This window comes from Lissotriton vulgaris, chromosome 4_1 (genome assembly GCF_964263255.1).
Source record: "Lissotriton vulgaris chromosome 4_1, aLisVul1.2, whole genome shotgun sequence".
NCBI lineage: Eukaryota > Metazoa > Chordata > Amphibia > Caudata > Salamandridae > Lissotriton > Lissotriton vulgaris.
The window spans coordinates 1,582,711,963-1,582,732,469 of NC_141691.1; the positions used below are offsets into that span (position 1 = coordinate 1,582,711,963).

The following is a 20,507-nucleotide window of genomic DNA, read 5'->3' on the forward strand; positions in this document are numbered from 1 at the left end:
TTTACGTATGCTATGCTAGAGAGAGAGTTGTTAACTTAACGTGAAGTTGTTGAAATGTGGCCATACCAACTCAGCCTTTCAGCCTTCCTAGGTCTTTAACGTGAGAACCGCCATATTTTGGTAAGAGTAGGATCTGACATTTAAAGATATAAAAGGCAGAGAGCAGTTACAGCCGTGTTAATAATGCCTGTAGAAAAGCAAGTTGTTGCGGAGTTTCAGTTCTTGCTCCGGAAGAGGGCAAAGAGCGAAGCAACCAGGGCACGGCGCAGGGCAACCAGGACATGGCGCGAGGCAACCAGGGCACGAGGGCACGGCGCGAGGCACCCAGGGGACGAGCGACGAGGTCATGGAACCAGCGACCCCGCAGGCCACTTTAACACTTGCGTGCCACGTCAGAGGGGCACTTATGCGCTTGTCAGATGCCGCTGCCAGACGCCTCTAGCAGGAATGCGGGTCATTCATCCCTGCGGTCAGCCAGCTGCCAGGCTCCATCTGATGTCACTTTCATATATGGGCAAGTCAGCATGGCAACCCGTGACGCCCCGGGGCTAAAAAAAGACCCCGCAGGCCCGTCGACCCAGCAGCCTCCGCACAATACCCTCAGCCGAAGGAGCTCAAAGGACACTTGATCGCGCGAGCCCTGGAATTATTTTAAGGAAGTCAACCCGGAACTGGTGAGCCTCACGCATTTTCTGAGGTTCCAGACCCTGGAAACTTCAAGGAGATGAGCACCTCTCTGAATTACAACTCCCTGACCAAAGAGCAGCAAACCATGGATAACTTGGAGAAGCAGCTGATCTGCCCCATCTGCCTGGAGATGTTCAGCAAACCGGTGGTCATCCTCCCGTGCCAGCACAACTTGTGCAGGAAGTGTGCCAGCGACATATTTCAGGTAGGCCCAGGCGACACCGACAATGGCCAACACCCTCACCCGCGCGGCTTGTGGGCATTATTATGTGTTAAACCGTTTGCTCCCAGTCATGTGGGCACTTGCTGTTGTGATTCACGCGTGATTTTCAGGCTCGAAATTGATGCAAATCAATCCAGGTTAGGAGATCATAATTGAATATTCCAATTGTGTACTAAAACATTTTGGGTAAAAAAACTGTGTGTAAATTATAGCTTATTATTTCCCAAAACACACACCACCAATTCGTGTGCCTGCAGGGTGCTTTTTAAGACGTTGAGAACAATTTAAAGAGTAAAGTTGTTAACAAAAGTTTTCTTGTAAAACAGAACAAGCATTAGGCATGCAGACCTGTAAAGAGAATTACACAATAAATCAGTCTGCATTTATATAATTTCAGCCTTACAATCATATGAACATACCACCCACCCTCCACCCCACCCCCACCCCCCACACTTCTTTTCCTGCCCTAAATCTCTGCCTCTCTCTGGTCCTTCTTTTCGGGAGAGGAGGAGAGTGGAGGCTGTCTGCCCAGTGAAGGGCGGCTTTCTTTTATTTAACTAAATATGCGAATCTTGACTCATATAAAATGCTTAGGTGCGATATGTGCATTTCTGTAAATATAATAAACTGATGAATTCACAAAACAGAATGTCATGTGTTACTTTGTTCACCGCATAATAATGTGACCTTTTTCAGGAATCCTATTACTATATTATGTGCTGGTTTTAAGAAACATGAATATTTTTTACCCAGATTTATGGTAGTGATGTTTTTCTGCAATTTAATTTATCACGAATACCACCGAAGGTATCTGAGCGCTTTAGGTGAGCACCAGTTAAGTTATATAAGGTCACATTCATTGTTGATAGGCACGGGGAGATCAGATGATGTGATTTGCTCAGAATCACAGGATGTTGGGCCGACGCTGTAAGGCCACATCCTCCCCCCTGTCAGAAATATGTCTGCCGGTATTTGGGGATTGGGCCCTACGAATGAACCACTCACAAAAAACAGTAAAAGCACACTGTTCCAGGGAGAAACATAAAGAAGTAAAAGACCCTTTTCCTGTCATGTTTTTTTCCTACTAACCTCTACTAAAAGTAGAAGTAGTGTTTTCAAAATAGAGAACATTGTTCATGTATTTACTGTTTTTATGGCGAGAGCGGCTCCTATAGGCCAGAGTGAGGGCAGGTACTTCCTAAAATAATTGCCAGCTATGTGGAAGAGGAAGCGAGCTCTACCACGTCAAGCCTTGAACAGCCAATGATTTGCCACCAAAACATTTGCCCAATGTATGCGGGCTCTGGTTTGGGTGGCTTGCCGTGAGCATCTAGCTGGACATATGGTGACAGTAATTTGGCAACTTAGAAGCTGATTTGGAGTTCGGTGGATGGGTTACTCCATTACCAACGTGATGAGTATCCCGTCCACTGTATTGCAAGTGCATTATATCCAATGGCACGGGTAGTATGGCGGACTGAATACAGTGCATAGTGCTATATGGTGTTGAAAGTGATGAAGGGGCCCCTGATTCTCACAAATCTCACAGATATTGATTGCCCTTGGCTTGAAGGGGGCTTCCTGAAGGGTTTGGGGACCCCTGAGTGACGGTGTGAGGAACCCTGTGCTGCAGGGGCCACAGGGGCTTGTGTTATGCCCCTGACTGGATATCCGCCACGTTTGTGACAGATTAACGAGTCCGACAAACTCTAAATCAGGCCCCGAGTATGGCGCTCGACTGTGACTGGCCTTGTAAAAGGGGTTTAATGTCTTAATCTAATTCCTTTGTTTAGTGGAGGCCAAAACAGCCACAGCAATGTAGGGGTGAAATCATTTGTAGACGTGAGGTCAATGGTGTGGCAAGCAACATGATATTCCACTCTTTGCAGTTTGTATATAGACCTGACAGGACGAGTGCCATAAGTTGTGCTGCAGCAATCACTGCTGGAAATCACCATGTCAGAGAACCACAGCAAAACAATCATTCGGGGCAGGTGTAGCTTGAACAACATAAGCAGTAAAAAACATTTTGTGGCACTACTCGCATGTGGCTATTGGTATATAAGGGACCCCCTCTAACAGAAATACTTTTAGGTCAGGGAGAAGAGGGGAAAATAAACCGTCAACACTTATATAAAAACTCCCTCCTGACCTCTCTATTTTATCACAGGATATCAATTCCGACATGGGCAATATCAAAATACCAAAGACATTTTTTACTTTCTCAGTTTCTTTTTTTATTATTATATTACATTTTTTCTTCATAAATACTTTTTTCCATATTATTATTTTCCATATAAAAATATTTTTTCAAAATAGTACAAACATTTTTTTTCACCAGAGATCTATGATATATAAAATATCATGCACACTACAATTCAATCAAACCTGGGTAGAGAACCAACACAACCAAACCACTCACTCATACCTCATACACATTCAAATCACAACAGAGTCTATCTGAACAAGTTTTAACACGTTTTGTTATTTTTCGTCTTATGCCTAATATAGGGTTACTCCATTAAGTAGGATTTCACAAAAAGACTTGGTCAACGCGTTTCAGTGCCATACAGCAAACTTCGGAGTCACCTTCCTCAGGACCCGTCAGATATATTGCAATGCGTTCTCTATACCCAGGAATCTCCTACAGAAATATATGTGTAAGAATCCATAATCAATTATATACCCATGTCATAACAATTACAATAGACATTGATTGGACCAGTATCTATACATGCCAAGTTAAAATTATCAACACACCCGTGCTACCTCTACCAATGCAGTGACTAAAGTTGGCTCTATCCAACTAATTTCATATCCATTTTGTAGGTGCCCCCACTTACTTGGGGCAAAAGTGACAAAAACCAGCACAGACACAATGAGCCTTAATTCCTTTTGTTTATCTCATTTGAATGTCCTAAATTGTATTCAACAGCCCTTTTATCTTTTCCTCTCCCTGTATCAGCATCGGTTTCCTCTATAAAAATACTAGACTGTACTCTTGATACTTACTGTTATCTAATTGTCGACGAAGAATCTACGGCATCAAGAGTTTAGGAGGACATTTCAAATCTATACTCTTTTGTCCAAAAGAGCCTATTTCCTAAACGGTAGTGAAAGAAGAAGAAGAAGCAGAAGGGAACGCTGTCAAATATGTCCCAAATGTTGATCTAGCACTGTCCATCACAATTGAAAGAGAGGATAAGGTTTTTTTATATTGTCTTCCTTTATCGGTGTTATCTAAGCACCCTGAAACACATAAGGTGTCCTCTATACATATACTCCAACTTAATTAGCTACTCGCATGTGGCATCATTGACATGTTAGCATCTGAAACACTTAGGTTGCAGAGATGTTGGGAAGATGTTGGTGGTGGAGCCATGAATTTATGCCATTCTAATGGGAAATCAGAATTCTATTTCTAGGTCCAAACAGTAAGATCACAGTCTTATGAGTGTTAGGATAGAGACAGTTTGTGGTGCATTCAGGTATGACCACTTTCAAGTGATCCACTAACTTAGGGCTTGATTATGAGTTTGGCAATGCGGGAGCTGGCCGAAACACACCGATGGCCCGCTCGGGCACCGCCAAACCTGTGGGCATGCCGCCCATCAGATTACGATTTTCCTCATGGCTGGCAGGCTTTTTTTGGTTGTCCCACGGTTGTGCCTCTGAAAATGGGCACCACAATGGGAACACCAAAAACAGTTGCTGCACGGCAAGGACTGTAAAGTCTGTGCCGTGCAGGAAGTAGGGTGCATGCGAACCGGGGGACTCATGTTTTGCCCCCTCCATGCATCTCTATGGGTAATAGGGGGCACGTAGGGCCCCCTTTATTTCAGGACCACCAGCCTTTTCATGGAGTTAAGACCTCCATGACACAGTTGGCAGTCCTAAAACTCGTAATAAGCATGCCGGTGCCACAGTGGCACCACCAACATATTGTTGAGTCCCTGACCGCTTTGCCACTGCCAGAAAATGGCAGTCCCTGGCAGTTGCGATGGTGCCATGGTGGTCCGACTGCCAAAGTTGTAATTGGGAGGTCAGATCATAGGTGCGGCAGTGGATGGACTGCCACTGCCATGCCCCGCAGGTCTAGTGGTCCTCGGACCGCCAGACTTGTAATTAGGCCCTTAGTGATAATCCCCAAGTTTAATGGAGAATATGATGGGAATTCGAGTGTCCCTAGCATTCATGCAGCAAGCCATGCTAAGGGCCTTATAATGAGTTTAGCGTTCTTCCTGTGGGCTGCCACACCAGCGCCTCACTCCAAGACTGCAAAACCCATAATGAGACAGTCTGGCAGATTCCAACCGGTATCCAGGTCGGGCAGTCCTGTGGTGGTTGGCCCACGGCAGTGCAGTGTTCAGGGTCATGTATGAGCCTTAGCACGGCACAGCAATGGGAATGCCGTTGCACGTTCCTGCAGGGCATGGACTGTTAAGTCTTTGCCCTGCAGGGACTGGAGGTGCTTGCATACAGGGGGTCACACCATGTGCCCCCCTGCATGCATTCTGTGGCGCAGAGGCAACAGGGGGCCCTGTAGTGTCCCCTTAATTTCCTCACCACCACAGTTTTCATGGTAGTCGCACTGCCATGAAAACTGTGGCAGTGAGGAAACTAGCAATATGCTTGGCGGTGCCACAGAGGCACCACCAGCATATTACCAGCTTCACACTGCTGCAAGACCACCAGGGATGCAGATCCCTGGCAGTACCAGTGGTTCTGTGGAGGTTCAAATGCCACAGTCAGAAGATGGCGGGTGGGCCGCCAGTCCGATCGACCACCGTAATCATCATAAAGAACTTAAGCTCTGTAAGATGTTTGCAAACAGTGCAATGTAATTGTTGAAGAGGGGAGGAGAAAGAGTTGATCTCTCTAGGGTAATAAGAGTTGATGTTTTTTACAATGCATTCATCAACCTCAACCTGACACCATCTCCTTCTACACTTTAATTTGTTGCTTGTTTTTCCCAATGACAGTACTCTGCTGCTGTTTGGTTAGGTTCACACTTTAGCAAAACCATAGGTAGACAAACTTAAATACATACAATGGACAAGTAGGAGTCAAGCCACACCTGATGAGACCTATTTTTCGAAAAGGCAAATCTATAGGAAGACTTTTTACCAATACTGCAGTTGTGTACAATACAGTTCAGCAGAATGGTGTGCTCAATGCTGCTGAGAAGTCAAAAAGTATCAGAGTGCATGTCTGTCCCTGAGGTGGAAACATTAGCAGATTTTCTATGGATGCCTATGATGAGAGTGAAACTTAGGAGTTTGCTCTATCTCAAGTCGCTGAAAATTGGATATTTACCCCTGAATCATACTTTAGCCAGGCATGTGAGTTCAGAGAGGCAACTGTAGTTGGCAAGTGCATGATGGACCGCATTATGCTCTTAAGAAGTGAAGGTATCATTCTGAGAATGCTTGAACGGTTGTGTGACCTGTAGAGTCTCAGAGGGGCATCATCAAATGTGGTGATAATAGGTTGAGGGCTTTTTGACACAGTTCAATGACCTTCAAGAGAGTTGTATGTGTATTGTTGACTTCAGCTATCTCAGCCTCCTTAATGGTTTCAACTTCACACATTGTGTTGATACTTGAAATCATATAAATACAAAAGGTACTTGGAAAAATCCCAATGCCTGAGGGGTTCGAGAGGTATGACAGTACAGGAGAATATCCTCCCTAAATAGTATATATCACAAAAAATACTCCAATTAACCAGACACCAGTTAGTGTCGTTACTGAACTAACTGTGTCTAGGGGATAAGACTAAAAGGAGAAATAGAACTCTCTAGTGAAAGGTTGTACCTAACCCAACCAAGAATGTGGGGAAAAAAACGACTTTTGGTTTATTTACCCTTACACACCCTAGTGGTGTCATGCTTCATCATCGGGTCACCCTAACCCCTATAAGTCAGGGTAGGCTCAACCACAGTGTTGGGAGCTCTTTTGATAGACAAATGGCAAGGGGGTATAAAGCTAAAATACCTCAGGCAGATCCCTGGTTTCCCTTTATTTTTGGGTCTGTCTGGGTCATTAAAATTATTTACTAGGGTGTTCTGTCCCACTGAGAGTTGTATGCCAGAGTATTGTATACAGAAATAACATCTGACATAAAGATTGTGTCCTAAATGTTGTTTTAAAAAAAATTGTACTGTTTGGTGAGGATTTTCTATTATTAACTCCAATGAGGAGAGATTTTTACAAACAAAATTTATGTTAGACAATATCCTGAATTCAGGGCAATACCTCTTTGTTCTGATCCCAGTTATTACTAATGAGGAATATCACAGGCAGACCGGGCTTCAGCTTTAGCCAGAAAATGCATATTAGACTGTGAGCTCTATGCAACACTGTGTGATCTGATGAATATTTTTGGTCGTCATGACAAAATAGAATTCAGTACTTCTGCACTAAAGTTTTTTTCATCACTGCCAAAGCCTTGAAGCTGTAATGATGCACACATGTATTTGAACAAGGTCCGCGAATGTCTACCAATGGAACACCCCTAAACTCTTCCCAAGAAGCTGCCCATTCCTTGGATGCCATCTGACAAGGGGTATGTCAAAAATAAAATATGCCGACACTATTGTAGATTTACTCTGTCTATTGATTACCACAGTTGCAGCTTTCTTTCTTTGGCCTACTGTGCCAAAAGTAAGAAGTAGGTGGCAGTTTCACTGGAAGAGTGGGTCTGTCAAAACACATCCGAAGAGATCTCTTAACATTCATTAGATGTCAAAGTTATTCCTCAAAATAAGGAGAGAAATAGAAAGCTGTCAAATATAGGGTTCTGTACATGATTCAATGGAGTGAGAATTTTTAGGATGATAAATTGGATTTGGTCTAAGGATCCGCTCATCCTAACAATTCATTAAAAGGAGCCCTACATAACAACGCTCAAAGCTCTCATTTTCTTTCTGCCAAAGTAACCACCAATGAAAAGGTTCTTGTGTCTGAAGAATTCAAAATCAACATATTCCAGAGTCTCGATTGGATGCTTCTGTAAAGCCTGTAGAATGAAAGCTAAATCTAGTGGAGTGGTAAAAGATTAAACACAGGATGAGCTGAGAGAAACGTTTTAGAAGACAGGATGTCAGAGCGTTGATATCTTCTAGATTGTCCTGCGGGTACATTAAGGCTCAAATAGCTGCACACTGTGCCCTATAGATGGTAATGGAGAGATTTGTTGAAAAATCATCCCATAGAAATTGCTAGATAGATGGAAATCCACACTTTAATGTAGAATTTGAATGTCACATGGACATCACTGAAAAAAACGCCCCCAATGCTGAGTATAGCATTCTAATAAGAAAGGTGTACAAGAAGTTTGAACAGTCTCTGATAAGTGGTAAGGGAACCCTTTTTTGCAAACCTTTCCTCTCAACCTCTAAATCAACAGAGATAGGCGCTTTAGAAGAGGTTGGAATAAGAGACATAGAGGAGAGGGATCCAGGGAATATACAGTAACAGAAGAAATCACAGTGGGAACCAAGGCCTCAAAGGAAAACAAGGAGGGACCCCAATCGTCTCTTGAAACTCACTCCTGCTCTCTTTCAACAAACTATGAATTAATGGGAATTGAAAGAAGGCCTGCAATGGGACATTATATCACTCAGTTTTCAGAGTACTAATTCCATGCACTGTTCACTGGATAGCGAGCGCAAACTCCAAGACTTTGGACATTGGTCTGGAATTTAAAAAATCCAGAAACGGGGTCCCAAAATCTGTAAATCATAAAGGTCCATAAATAGAGTTCCAAACATCTCAATGCTTATCTCAAAATTGGAAGGGTATGTAAATAAGTATGTAAGTAAATAATGTGCAAGTTGTCATCAGTGATAATAACCATAGTTAAAGAACTGGTTTCAATTCCTTCCTTGACCATGTACATAACAGATGGTTACCATACTGTCCAGCCTGACTAGAACATGCTTCCTTTGAATTTGATTATGGAAATATTTCAGGCACTGTACCAACTCCCTCAATTGGACGAATGGGCTCCTTCTACCACAGACCAATACCACGGCACCCACAGTTCCTTCAATGTTCCTCGTCATCTGAGGGAACATCCATCTGTTACCACGACAGTGTTGCCTGGAGAAGAGGAAGAATGAATGAATGAATGAATGAATGAATGAAACAGCATTTATTGAGCGCGTAGCTACCCAGGGACATCCCAGCGCTATGGCAGTAGCAGAGAGGGACAATGCAGCATACTTACGGGAAGAGCCAGGTCTTCAAAGACTTCCTAAAGGCTAGATGGCTATGTTCCCGTAGTAAGGGGAGAGATAGGGTGTACTACAGTTAAGCAGCGTTGAAAGCAAAAAGGCGTCCGCCACTTCTGGCCCAATGAATCTTATGAACAGCAGCAAGATGTAATTCATCCGAGCGCAACCGTCTATTCACCACATAAGGCTGGACCATAATGTGGTTAATTGTGGGACCATTCCCAGTTAGGATCTTGTGGGCAATGCACATGGCCTTGAAGTTCACTCTCTCCTGGACAGGGAGCCAGTGGAGGGACTGCAATGCGGGCTTTGCAGATTGGCAGTTCGAAATCCCCACCAGCACCCTTGCAGTGCAGTTTTGCATCATTTGGAGCTTTGTGAAGGTCGAAACCGGAACTCTGAGGTAAAGGGCATTCCCTTAGTCCAGGCGGGAAACAATAAGTGCCTGTATCATGAGCTTTCTAGCCCCAAAGGGGAGAAGAGGGAGCACTTTACGTAGCATCCTGAAGATACCGTTGAAGAAAGAGGCAACCTTCCATGCCTAAGCCATAAAACTGAGATCCTGATCCAGCCAAATGTCTAGACTCTTCATCTGGGTATACGGGACAGGGACGGGGCCCATACAGGCTGGCCACAGAGTGTTTACATGTTAATTGGATTCAACCTTCATTGCACAGCTTGTTTCACTTGAGCCGAGACAAACACCAGAGCCTCGAACACTGGAATGGAGGGTGCCCAATGCATGTGAAGATGCAAAAGTAATGTGCAAAGATGGTGCTGAGAGACCATAAATGTGCATTGCACTATAGGTCCCAGCAGTCTTTGGCAAAGATGTATCAGTGCATGAAGCATTTTTAAAAGGGATGGAACCAATTGTTGAATGGTTAGAACTTGGATGTTTGGGAAGAAACACTATATCCAGATCTGTTCTGAACCTTGTTCCCATGAAGATCAACAGCCCGATTCATGAAGCTAAATAGCGCTCGCAAAGGGCCAGATTCTGGGAATCTGGCCCTTTGCGAGTGCGATTTTTGCATTTGGGATTCATCATCCCAAATGCAAAAATCGCTATTTGCGATATCGCATATTTGCGAGGAATTGGATTTAAGGAATCTCTATTAGTGATTCTTTAAATGCAATTCATGAACCAATTTTCAATTGCGAATTCGCAATATTTGGTCGCTATTTACCACGAAGTCTGACTTCGTGGTAAATAGCGAAAAAGTAGAAAAAAGCACTTTAGTGCATTAATCTCTTTTGCATGTTACACACACACATGTCCTTTGGACATGTGTGTGCGCAACACCTGTGTAAAATTGCATTTCAGGGGTGCTACAGGGTGGCATTTGGACACCCCTGGCACCTTTGAAATCGCTATCTTATTTGCGATTAGCTAATTGCTAATCGCAAATAAGGAATGTGTAGGAATTGCAATTTATTTTGCGATTCCTACATGAATCCCGTTTTGCGAGTCTGTAATAGCGATTCCTTATGAATCGCTATTAACGACTCGCAAAACGGGTCTTTGATGAATCTACCTGCAAATCTTGGAATGAAGTTTGAAATTTCAACCAGTTAAGAAGGAAACCATGTTTAGCTTAAACAGCTCTGAACTGCTTTCAGTTCCCGAAATATCTAAACGTTTGACGGAGCATGAGTGGACCATTTGTCTGGGTATGGGTAAAGATGTCAGGCTGGTCGATAAAGAAAGGCAATCAAGGAAGCCATCATCTATGAGAAGACTTGTGGTGCCGATTTTAGGCAGAAGGTAGTACACAAAACTGAAAATGGCAGTTCTGAATGCAAAACCTTAGAAACGCCTGAAGTGTCGGAGCATTAGAAGGTGAAAGTATACATCCATCAAGTGCACAGTTAGCTTGAAGCTACCTATTGATAGCGGAATGATCTTTTAAAGAACTCAATCTTAAATGGAACTGACCACTCAGTGATGCAAAATATTCTAATCGATCGCCAGCCAAAATGTTCAAAAAGCAAAATGATGGAATAAATTCACATTTCTCTCTCTTTCTCTAGAATTGGAAAACTGCTCTCTTGTTTTGAAGATCTTGGAGAGATAAATACAAATAAGTTCTCTTTTCTAGACATTTTGCGCAAGATGCCTTTCTGATTTCTATTTCTGGATGAAGAGTTGTAAAGTTGATTTAATATCCCTCTGGTAATTTTTGAAGTACCCAGGTGTCTGAAATAGATTGTTCCCAAGCTTCCAGTAAGTGATAGATTTTACCTCAAGCCCGAAAGCTTGGCTTATTCTTAACTTAGTTAGACAAGTGTTTGCTTCCCTATGGAAATTTGCCTCTATTTTTGCCGACTCCAACTGGCGAAACCTTTGCTTGCAGGACTGAGAACATTGTTGTTTTCTTGAAGATGATATTTCTGTTGAAAACTGTTGATGTTTGTTGTTGCTGGTGGCTGAAGGAGGAGAAATGTTTATTTTCTTCAAACACACAATGCTTTCTTTCCTCCAACCTCAGACCTCAAGCAGGAACTCCTTGAAAAGGCATCTGAAGAAATGCTGATTTCTGTAATGCATCTGTACAACAGTCCTTCAACACAAGATTCATACTGGCTGGAGCTACTCCTCCTTCTGCCAAGGCTGATGCTCTGAAAACACGAAACAGAGCACCATATAGACCCTCTGTCTGTCTTCAGGTTCTCCAGAAGAGCAGAGCATTCCATTCTTTAGCTGCTTCGAAGAGACTCTTGAAATCTGATATTAATGCTTGAGCACTATAGGCCCCTTAGGTACAAATCCTAAGAGCCAAATGCGATTCAAAATAAGCCTTCTTCAGTGAAGGGTCTTATCTGTAGAATCCTAAATGATGACCTCATCTTACAGTGAGGATCTCCAAACCAGACTTGCAACGAGAGAGTCAACAACATGACAATCTGGTAACTATGAATGCATGTTATTTTAGAATCTTGTGTAGAGGGGGCCAACCCAAATCTAGACACTATAAAGTAAATCACAAATGTACAGGCCCTGGTTGATGGGCTAATCACTTGGAAGAGAAATATAAAATCTGCCTTAAGACATACCACTCGCTTATTAGAAAGGCGAAGACAGCCTATTTCAAGGAAAGAATCCAAACAGCTGGGAATTCTACCAAAGAGCTATTTAAGGTTTTCAAAGAAATTTCCTCTCTGGCATCTATTGCAGCGCCTATTGTATATCTGAGGAATCCTGCAATCGGGTTGCTGAGTACTTTGCGGCGAAGGTGGAAAAGATGTATTCCTCCTTCCCAGACTCTGCTCGTGGTAGTAAGAGAGTGGAGGGGGAACCTGTGGATGCTCTGACAATACAGTGTCTCCACGAATTTATCGTGCCCCCCCCCCTCCCGGACACTCTTAAACAGATAGTCACCAGTGTTAAATCAGGTTCACCAAGGGATCCAGCTACCCCTAGGGTGCTTAGAGGGAGCATGGAAACACTAAAGCCTTTCATAAGATATCTTATAGAGATGTCTTTTAGCTCAGGAGTGGTACCTAACATATGGAAGGAGGCAGTGGTGCTCCCTTTACAAAAGAAACCCCATATCAATGCTGATCAACTTGACAACTTGACATGTTATGTTCCTTCCGATAGCGCCATGAAGCCTACGGGCGTACGAGCGCTTAATAAATAAATAATAAAAAAAAAAAAACCTGCACCCCATCTCCCTGCTCCCTTACTTTGCTAAGGTAGTAGAGACGATTGTGAATATACAGTTTACAGCCCATATCTGCAAAAAACAACCTTCTCCACCCCTCTCAGTCTGACTTTCGTGCCCTTCATTCCACCAAATCGGTTCTGCTGTACTCCACCGAGACCATTCGGAAGTATGTGGACGAAGGCCAAACAGCGGCCTTAATTCTTCTAGACCTAAGCGCCGCTTTCGACACTGTTGCTTATCATACCCTGCTGCGGGACTTAGAGAGAGGTGGTGTAACCGGAGGGGCCTTGAAGTGGATGGAATCTTTTTCATCCGAGCGCAGCTTCCAAGTCATGCAGGGTACTCATTACTCCAGGAACATCAAGTTGACTCAGGGGGTGCCTCGGGGCTCTACCCTGAACCCGACATTGTTCAATCTTTATGTCGCCCCCCTGGCAAAAATCTCGAATAAATTTGGGATTAATGCCCTGTCCTATGCTGATGACACCCAGCTGGTGGTCTCTTTGAGTTTGAGTTTAAATCATTTCTAAAGCGCACGTACACCTGGACAGTTTCATGGCGCTGTGGATCACTGAACCTTAATTAGCGGAGGGGACCAGGGGCAGAAAGAGGAATTATTGAGGGAAAGCCTGTGAAAAAAGAAAGGTTTTTAATGCTTTTCAGAACATAGAATATTGGGTAAGGGACCTGAGGTGGGGCGGGAGCGAGTTCCAGAAGGTGGGGGCGAGTGTGGAGAATTTGGAGCCTCCCCATTTTTTTCGCCGAAACCGGGGAACGGTCAACAGGTGTTGGGAGGTGGACCGCAATTCCCTTGCAGGGGCATAGGTTTTTATCTCAGAAGAGATAAAGGCAGAGGCGGAACCTGACTGAGCCTGAAAAGTAATGCAACCCATTTTGAACAGGGATCGTTCGCGAATAGGGAGCCAGTGCAAGGTTTTTAGAAGCGGGGTGACATGATGGGACTTGGCCAACTTATAGACTAGGCGAGCAGCCTGGTTCTGCACCAGCTGTAGCCGTCGAACATTGTTAGCAGGCATACCACAGTATAAAGCGTTGCCGTAGTCTAATCTAGAAACGACCATAGCCAGTACAATGAGTTTTAGGGCAGGGAAAGAGAAAAAGCGGGATACCTTGCGAATAGTGCGGAGAGAGAGGAAAGAAGAGGACACCACTGAACTCACCTGGGAGTGCAAGATGAGTTGATCATTGATCTTGAAACCGAGCGTTTTGACAGAAGGGGAGGGGGATGGCGGGGGACCAAGGGAGGGGGGCCAAAAGAGAGGGGACCAGGGACTGGCACAACCACCTGTCAAAACCAGTTCGGTTTTGTCTGGGTTTAATTTCAGCTGGTTGTGGTTCATCCAATCCCGGATGAAGATCATAGTGGTTTGAAAATTAGACATGGAGTTAGGGGATGAGGATAGGGTGAATATGAGCTGGAGGTCATCAGCATAATTAAATACCGAGACCTCCATTTGTTGAAGGGCAAAGATGAGAGGGGCAATGTACAGATTAAAGAGTAATGGGGAAAGGGAAGAACCCTGGGGGACCCCACAAGGCACCTTACAGGGTTCAGCCGAGAAGTCGCCCAGGCGCACTGCTTGGGTGCGGTCCCTTGGGAAGGAGGACAGCCAGATCAGGGCTACCCCGCCGATCCCGGCCGCCTTGACACGGGAAAGTAAGATGGAGTGGTCCACCGTGTCGAAGGCGGCCGAGAGGTCGAGGAGGACCAGGGCCTGGGGAAGGTTGGTGTCCATGCCTTCTCTAAGGTTGTCATGGACGGATAGCGCCACCGACTCGGTGGAATGGGCGGGGCGAAATCCGGCCTGACGGGGGGCTAATACCTGGTTTTCTTCCACAAAGGTGGTGAGGGCTCTGGTCACGTGTCGTTCCAATACTTTCCCTAAAAAGGGTAGTAAAGAGATGGGTCGGTAGTTGACAGGAGCAGAGGGGTCAGCGCCAGGTTTTTTGAGGATGGGGAGGATTATGGCTGTTTTTAGAGTTGGAGGAACAACGCCCTGAGATAGGGAACAGTTGAGAAAAGAGAGTGGGGGTAACACACAGGTCGTGAAAATGAGCCTGAGGATGAGAGCAGGGCACGGGTCAAAAGGGGAACCTGATTTAACCAAGGATAGAAGGGAAAGGAAGGATTCTTCCATTAAGGGGGGGGGAAGAGTCAAAGTGAGCCTTTGCAGGAGGGCTAGGGGGATTGAGGAAGGAGGAGGAAGGGGGAGAGATGTTGGCTTTGATTTTTTCAATCTTGTCCAGGAAATAAGTGTTCAGAGAATTGCATAGAGACTGTGAAGGAGAAGGTTTGAGGGTGGTTCTGTCAGAATAAGCAAGATTGTGGATTATAGAAAAGATTTCTTTAGGCTGGTTCTCGGCGGCTAAGATTTTGGAAGAGAAGTAGTCCGTTTTGGTGGTTAAGATGGTTTTCTTGTATTGCGACAGGAGGGAGGTCTACTGGGCTTTAAGGCTGGGGCAGTAATGACGTCTCCAGGCTCGTTCAGCGTGGTGAACTGAGAGTTTTAAAGCCTTAAGTTCCTCATTGAACCAGCGGTTGGAGTCGTTGGGCCCTTTAGAGGAGACTCGCCTGAGAGGGGCGATCGAGTCACAGCCTGACTGGAGCCACGAGTTGATAGAGTCTGCTTGAGCTGTAAGCGAAAATCCGAGTAGATCTGGGCAGGAGGGAAAGAGTGTGGAGGCCACTACGGACGCATCAATCCGGCCCCAAGAACGTGCCCAGATATTTTTGGAAAGTGGGAGCTTAGTGGTTAAGTCAAGAGGGGAAGAAAAGGAAATCAAAAAGTGGTCGGACCAGGGGCAGGGAGAGGTGGAGAGGGACATTGTAGGGCAGTTGAGGGACCAAATCTGGTCAAGGGTGTGACCCTGAGTGGGAGTGGGGGAGTGGACATAGGAATTGAAGTTGAAGGAACGAAGGGTGTCTGAAAATTCTTTGGAAGTAGAGCATTCTGCTGGGTCAGAGGGCCAAAAGTTGAAATCACCTAGCACCATGATGGAGGAGTTGTTAACCGCTAGGGTGGCCACCAACTCTTGAAACCCAGGGAGGAAGGTTTGAGAAGGTTGGGGGGGACGATACATGAGTAGGCAGGTAAGAGGGACTTTGAGGGAGAGAGAACGGACGACTAGGAAGTCGGAGGTGCCAATAGGGGGGAAAGTGAGGGGCTGAAAAGGAAGTTCTTTACGAGCGATCAAAGCGACCCCCCCCCCCGCCCGCTTTATCAGTGGGTCGGTTGGCGCGAAGCGCGTAGTAAGTGGCAGGGAGAGCTGCTAATAAAGAAGGAAGGGAGCTATCACGAAACCAGGTCTCTGTGAGAAATAGGAGATCTGGTTTGTGTAAGTCGAGTAGAACAGAGAGTTCGTGGAAGTGCTTAATAGCAGAGCGCGTGTTAAGATAGTAGATGGAAAGAGAAGCGGGTTTGGGTGCAGCAGGGGGCTCAGGGCAGGAGGCAGGGGGGAGAGAGGGGAAGTGAGACTGGGAGGGGAGAGAAGAAGGGGATATGGAGGCTGTGAGTCCCAAACTGTCGATATAGGAGGTCACAGAATCATTGATCGGCCAAGGGCCTTGATGACCGTAAAGTTGGGCAGAGGAGTATTGTCTCGGTTGGGCAAGGGGGGGTGGCCCTTGGTCCGGTTGGTCGCGGATGGGCGCAGACGGGCATGCCTTAGGCGCGCCTTCGGAGCGCAAACGTCGCGCCCGCTGCGCTCGTACGTTGCGCTTCCGGTAGGGACACATACTTTATGCAAGTGGAAAAGAGGGTTGGGAGGGGGCGTGGCCAGCGCACGTGGGCGTGTCCTTCAGGTCACGGTATTGGCGGCAATAAGGTCAAAACACCTCACCCGCTGCAGCGATAAATCCTCTGTGCGCGGGTGTCTGTGCCAGAAGCGAATTCAATGCGCAAGGATAGATGGGTAAGTAGTTTTAAAAACACAGTGAAATACAGTTTTAAAAAGTTACAAAAGATCGCTGCTCCCGGCTGTGCCTCAGGAGGATTCAGTGAACTGGGCGGCGCTCGTACTCAGCGCTATATATGAGCCTGGTGGAGGGGGCGTGGCCAGCGCAAGTGGGCGTGTCCTTCTGGTCGCGGAAATGGCGGCAATAAGGTCAAAACACCTCACACGCTGCAGCGATAAATCCGCTGTGCGGGGGTGTCTGTGCCAGAAGCGAATTTAATGCGCAAGGATAGATGGGTAAGTAGTTTTAAAAACACAGTGAAATACAGTTTAAAAAGTTACGAAAGATCGCTGCTCCCGGCTGTGCCTCAGGAGGATTCAGTGAGCTGGGCAGCGGGCGTACTCAGCGCTATATATGAGCCTGGTGGAGGGGGCGGGGCGAGCGCAAGTGGGCGTGTCCTTCTGGTCGCGGAAATGGCGGCAATAAGGTCAAAACACCTCACCCGCTGCAGCGATAAATCCGCTGTGCGGGGGTGTCTGTGCCAGAAGCGAATTCAATGCGCATGGATAGATGGGTAAGTAGTTTTAAAAACACAGTGAAATACAGTTTTAAAAAGTTACAAAAGATCGCTGCTCCCGGCTGTGCCTCAGGAGGATTCAGTGAACTGGGCGGCGCTCGTACTCAGCGCTATATATGAGCCTGGTGGAGGGGGCGTGGCCAGCGCAAGTGGGCGTGTCCTTCTGGTCGCGGAAATGGCGGCAATAAGGTCAAAACACCTAACCCGCTGCAGCGATAAATCCGCTGTGTGGGGGTGTCTGTGCCAGAAGTGAATTCAATGCGCAAGGATAGATGGGTAAGTAGTTTTAAAAACACAGTGAAATACAGTTTTAAAAAGTTACAAAAGATCGCTGCTCCCGGCTGTGCCTCAGGAGGATTCAGTGAACTCAGTCTTTGACTCAAGCTCGGGGTGACGCTGCCTCCAACTTTGTGCCCTGCCTTCAAGAACTGGCTGGGTGGATAGCAAACAATTGCCTGAAGTTGAACGGTAGCAAGACCGAGGTGCTGGTGATAGGGAAGTCTCCGTCAGTATGGTCATCGGCATGATGGCCCCAGACTTTGGGCTCTACCCCCACACTGTGCGATAAAGCGAAGAATCTTGGGGTATGGGTGGACAACAAGTTGTCTTTTGATTACCATACCAGGCGGGTGGCAGGCGCCTGCTTCGGTATCCTACGGGATTTATGGAAAACCCTTGACACCCTTCCCATGGCATCTAGGAAGATTATGGTGCATGCTTTCGCGACTTCTCGCCTGGATTACGACAAGCTCCTGTATTTGGGTGCCACTGTTAAATGCATACGGAGATTGCAGTGTATCCAGAACGCAGCTGCGAGATTGGTTCCTATGCTACCAAAGAGAGCCTCAGCCAAAAGAGCGCTGGCCTCCCTGCACTGGATTCCCATCAGGGAGAGAGTGAAGTTTGAGGCCATGTTTGTGAGTCATCGGATTTTACAGAAGAAAGAGGCCTTCGTATCTGCATGACCTTCTCACTCCCTATGTACCTACCAGACTGCTAAGATCTAGTAGGAAAGGAAAGGTGCACGTCCCCAAAATCATTAGATCCAGGATGGGGGGCCGCTCTTTTCGACATTTGGTGGCCCAGATGTGGAATACTCTTCCTCAGAGTCTCCGGCTGGAGTGCTCTGAATCCATCTTTCGGAAAGGTTTGAAGACCTCTTTGTTTCCTGTGGTATAATTTAATCTGGCACCAGGGCCCTGTGGATGCTGCTCTCTTTTTAGCTGTTACCTTAGAGCGGGGACACACTGGTTCAGTGTAACCAGGCGCTTTATAAATGCAATTATTAATATTATTAATTGATTTGGCGGCAAGGACAATTTCAATGTCACCGTCCAATATCCAGTTTAAGATGAGGATACCAACTCTAGGAAGAGTGTGATCCACCGTGGGAGCATCTGAGAAAGACGCCATAATAGTGAAGGGACCTTTCATCCCCCTAACGCTTGTTCTGCAGTACCATCTGGGGAAGCCAGGCTCACCCATAATACTAACACTGGAGATGGAAACATCTTTCTACCAACCATTACACTAGCCCCTGTTTTCTACCCCAACTTCGTATCTGAACTGCCAATTTTATCTTGGAATATTACAGGGCTGAGGGGCAAATTGGAAGTTCCAGAGTGGATTGCATTTATTAACTGTTTTGATATCATCATGTTGCAGGAGATTAGGTCCTTTTCTCCAGTGGTAATAAATGGGTGCACTAATTATAGTGTCGAAGCAATTCCCTAGAGGGCGGGCAAGAACGAATGGTGGAAGTTTAATTTGGGTTCAGGTTGCTAGAAGTCCATCTGTGAAGCACATTTTCCATATCTATAGACTGCGCTGAGATAATTGGGTTGATTGTTAAGGGTCCTAAAGCTTTCTGTATAAAAGTATATAATATTTATAATTGACAGGGAAATTTGCATAGGAAATCGCCTACCTAGTCTAAACTAGATTGTATTGTTTATAATGGTTCCCCCATGTCTCATTCATCATAGCAGGGGATTTTAGTGTTTCATTTGAACCTACTGCTCATATTGACTTCATTATGAAAATGGAGGATCGAGTTAAAGATGTTTAGAGATTAGATGCTGAACCTTTAAAAAAAATGGTCCACTATGGCTTTACAGCTCAGTGTGGTGTCACTTCAACACAGCTTTAGGACCTGTAATACCAGATCTAAATCCGATCCCTGTACAGATTTTACTTTTACAAGGGGCAGATCCAAGAGAAGGAGTCATTATATTTTTTTGATCTGGAGATCTGGCATGCTGTGTCTGACTTTAGGATGTCTAAGAGGGGCGACAGTGATCACTATCCATTGCATCTGTCTATAAACACAACACTACCCCATTGTGATAGTAAAACAGACGATCCTTCGAACAATGCATTAACTCTGCCCAATTACAGGATCGCAGGCAGATGGGGAAAAACCCTTAATAATTCTGAGGCTATGACAGCAATTTATAACTCTTTGAATACCTTAGTTGGACCTTTGTCAGATAACTATGATATAGGGGGGGTCTTTTATTGAAGTACACCTTGAGTTGTCTATCACCCTGAGGAGGTTATGCTCTACTGAATCTAAATATATCAATCCAGCCAACACCAAACCTTCCTCTTGATTTAACTCCAAATGCAAGCCAGCCAAACTTGCACTTTTACAAGCATTGAAATGAGGATTATATCTCTGATTAGAATAAAAAGAGCCACGTTCAAAGTTATTATTGCTAAGTCCTAACAAGAGTGGATAAAAAATAGTTGTGAGGATTTGCTTAACACTTCTAGGTCTGTGGACTCTAGATCATTTTGTTATAGAGTAGCAAATGGCAAGATAAGGCCCAGCAATCATCTGGAACATCATATACCCACTGACATTTGGTATCAACACTTTAGCACCCTGTATAATAATGCTCCAAACACACAGCAACGTGATTTGCCACCGAGAGTCACCCTAGAAGAGAAAAGAAGAGCTGTAAATCAATTCAAGTTAGGGGAGGCACCAGGGCCTGATAAAATCCCAGGCGACCTTCATATCTCAGAACAGGAAGTATGGGTCCCCTACATAAATAAGCTTTCTAATATTTTTCTGGAAGGTGCAAGTATCCCAAAACATGGACAGGCGTGGAAGTAATCCCAATATTTAAGAAAGGTGACAGGAATAATCCTGGAAATTATTGTACCATAAGTCTCATTGATAATTTACA

At 45.3% G+C, this 20,507-nt stretch overlaps 1 protein-coding gene across 4 annotated transcripts in view; it reads left to right on the plus strand.

Moving 5' to 3' along the window:
• The first annotated feature begins 587 nt into the window (after nucleotides 1–587).
• Nucleotides 588–20,507, plus strand: part of TRIM55 (tripartite motif containing 55) — a 490,854-nt gene continuing 470,934 nt past the window's right edge. For all 4 annotated transcript variants that reach the window (XM_086965810.1, XM_086965813.1, XM_086965812.1 and 1 more), the window contains exon 1: nucleotides 588–892. In XM_086965810.1, the coding sequence (XP_086821936.1) occupies nucleotides 725–892 (168 nt within the window). In that variant the 5' untranslated portion in view covers nucleotides 588–724. The remainder of the gene's footprint in view (nucleotides 893–20,507) is intronic.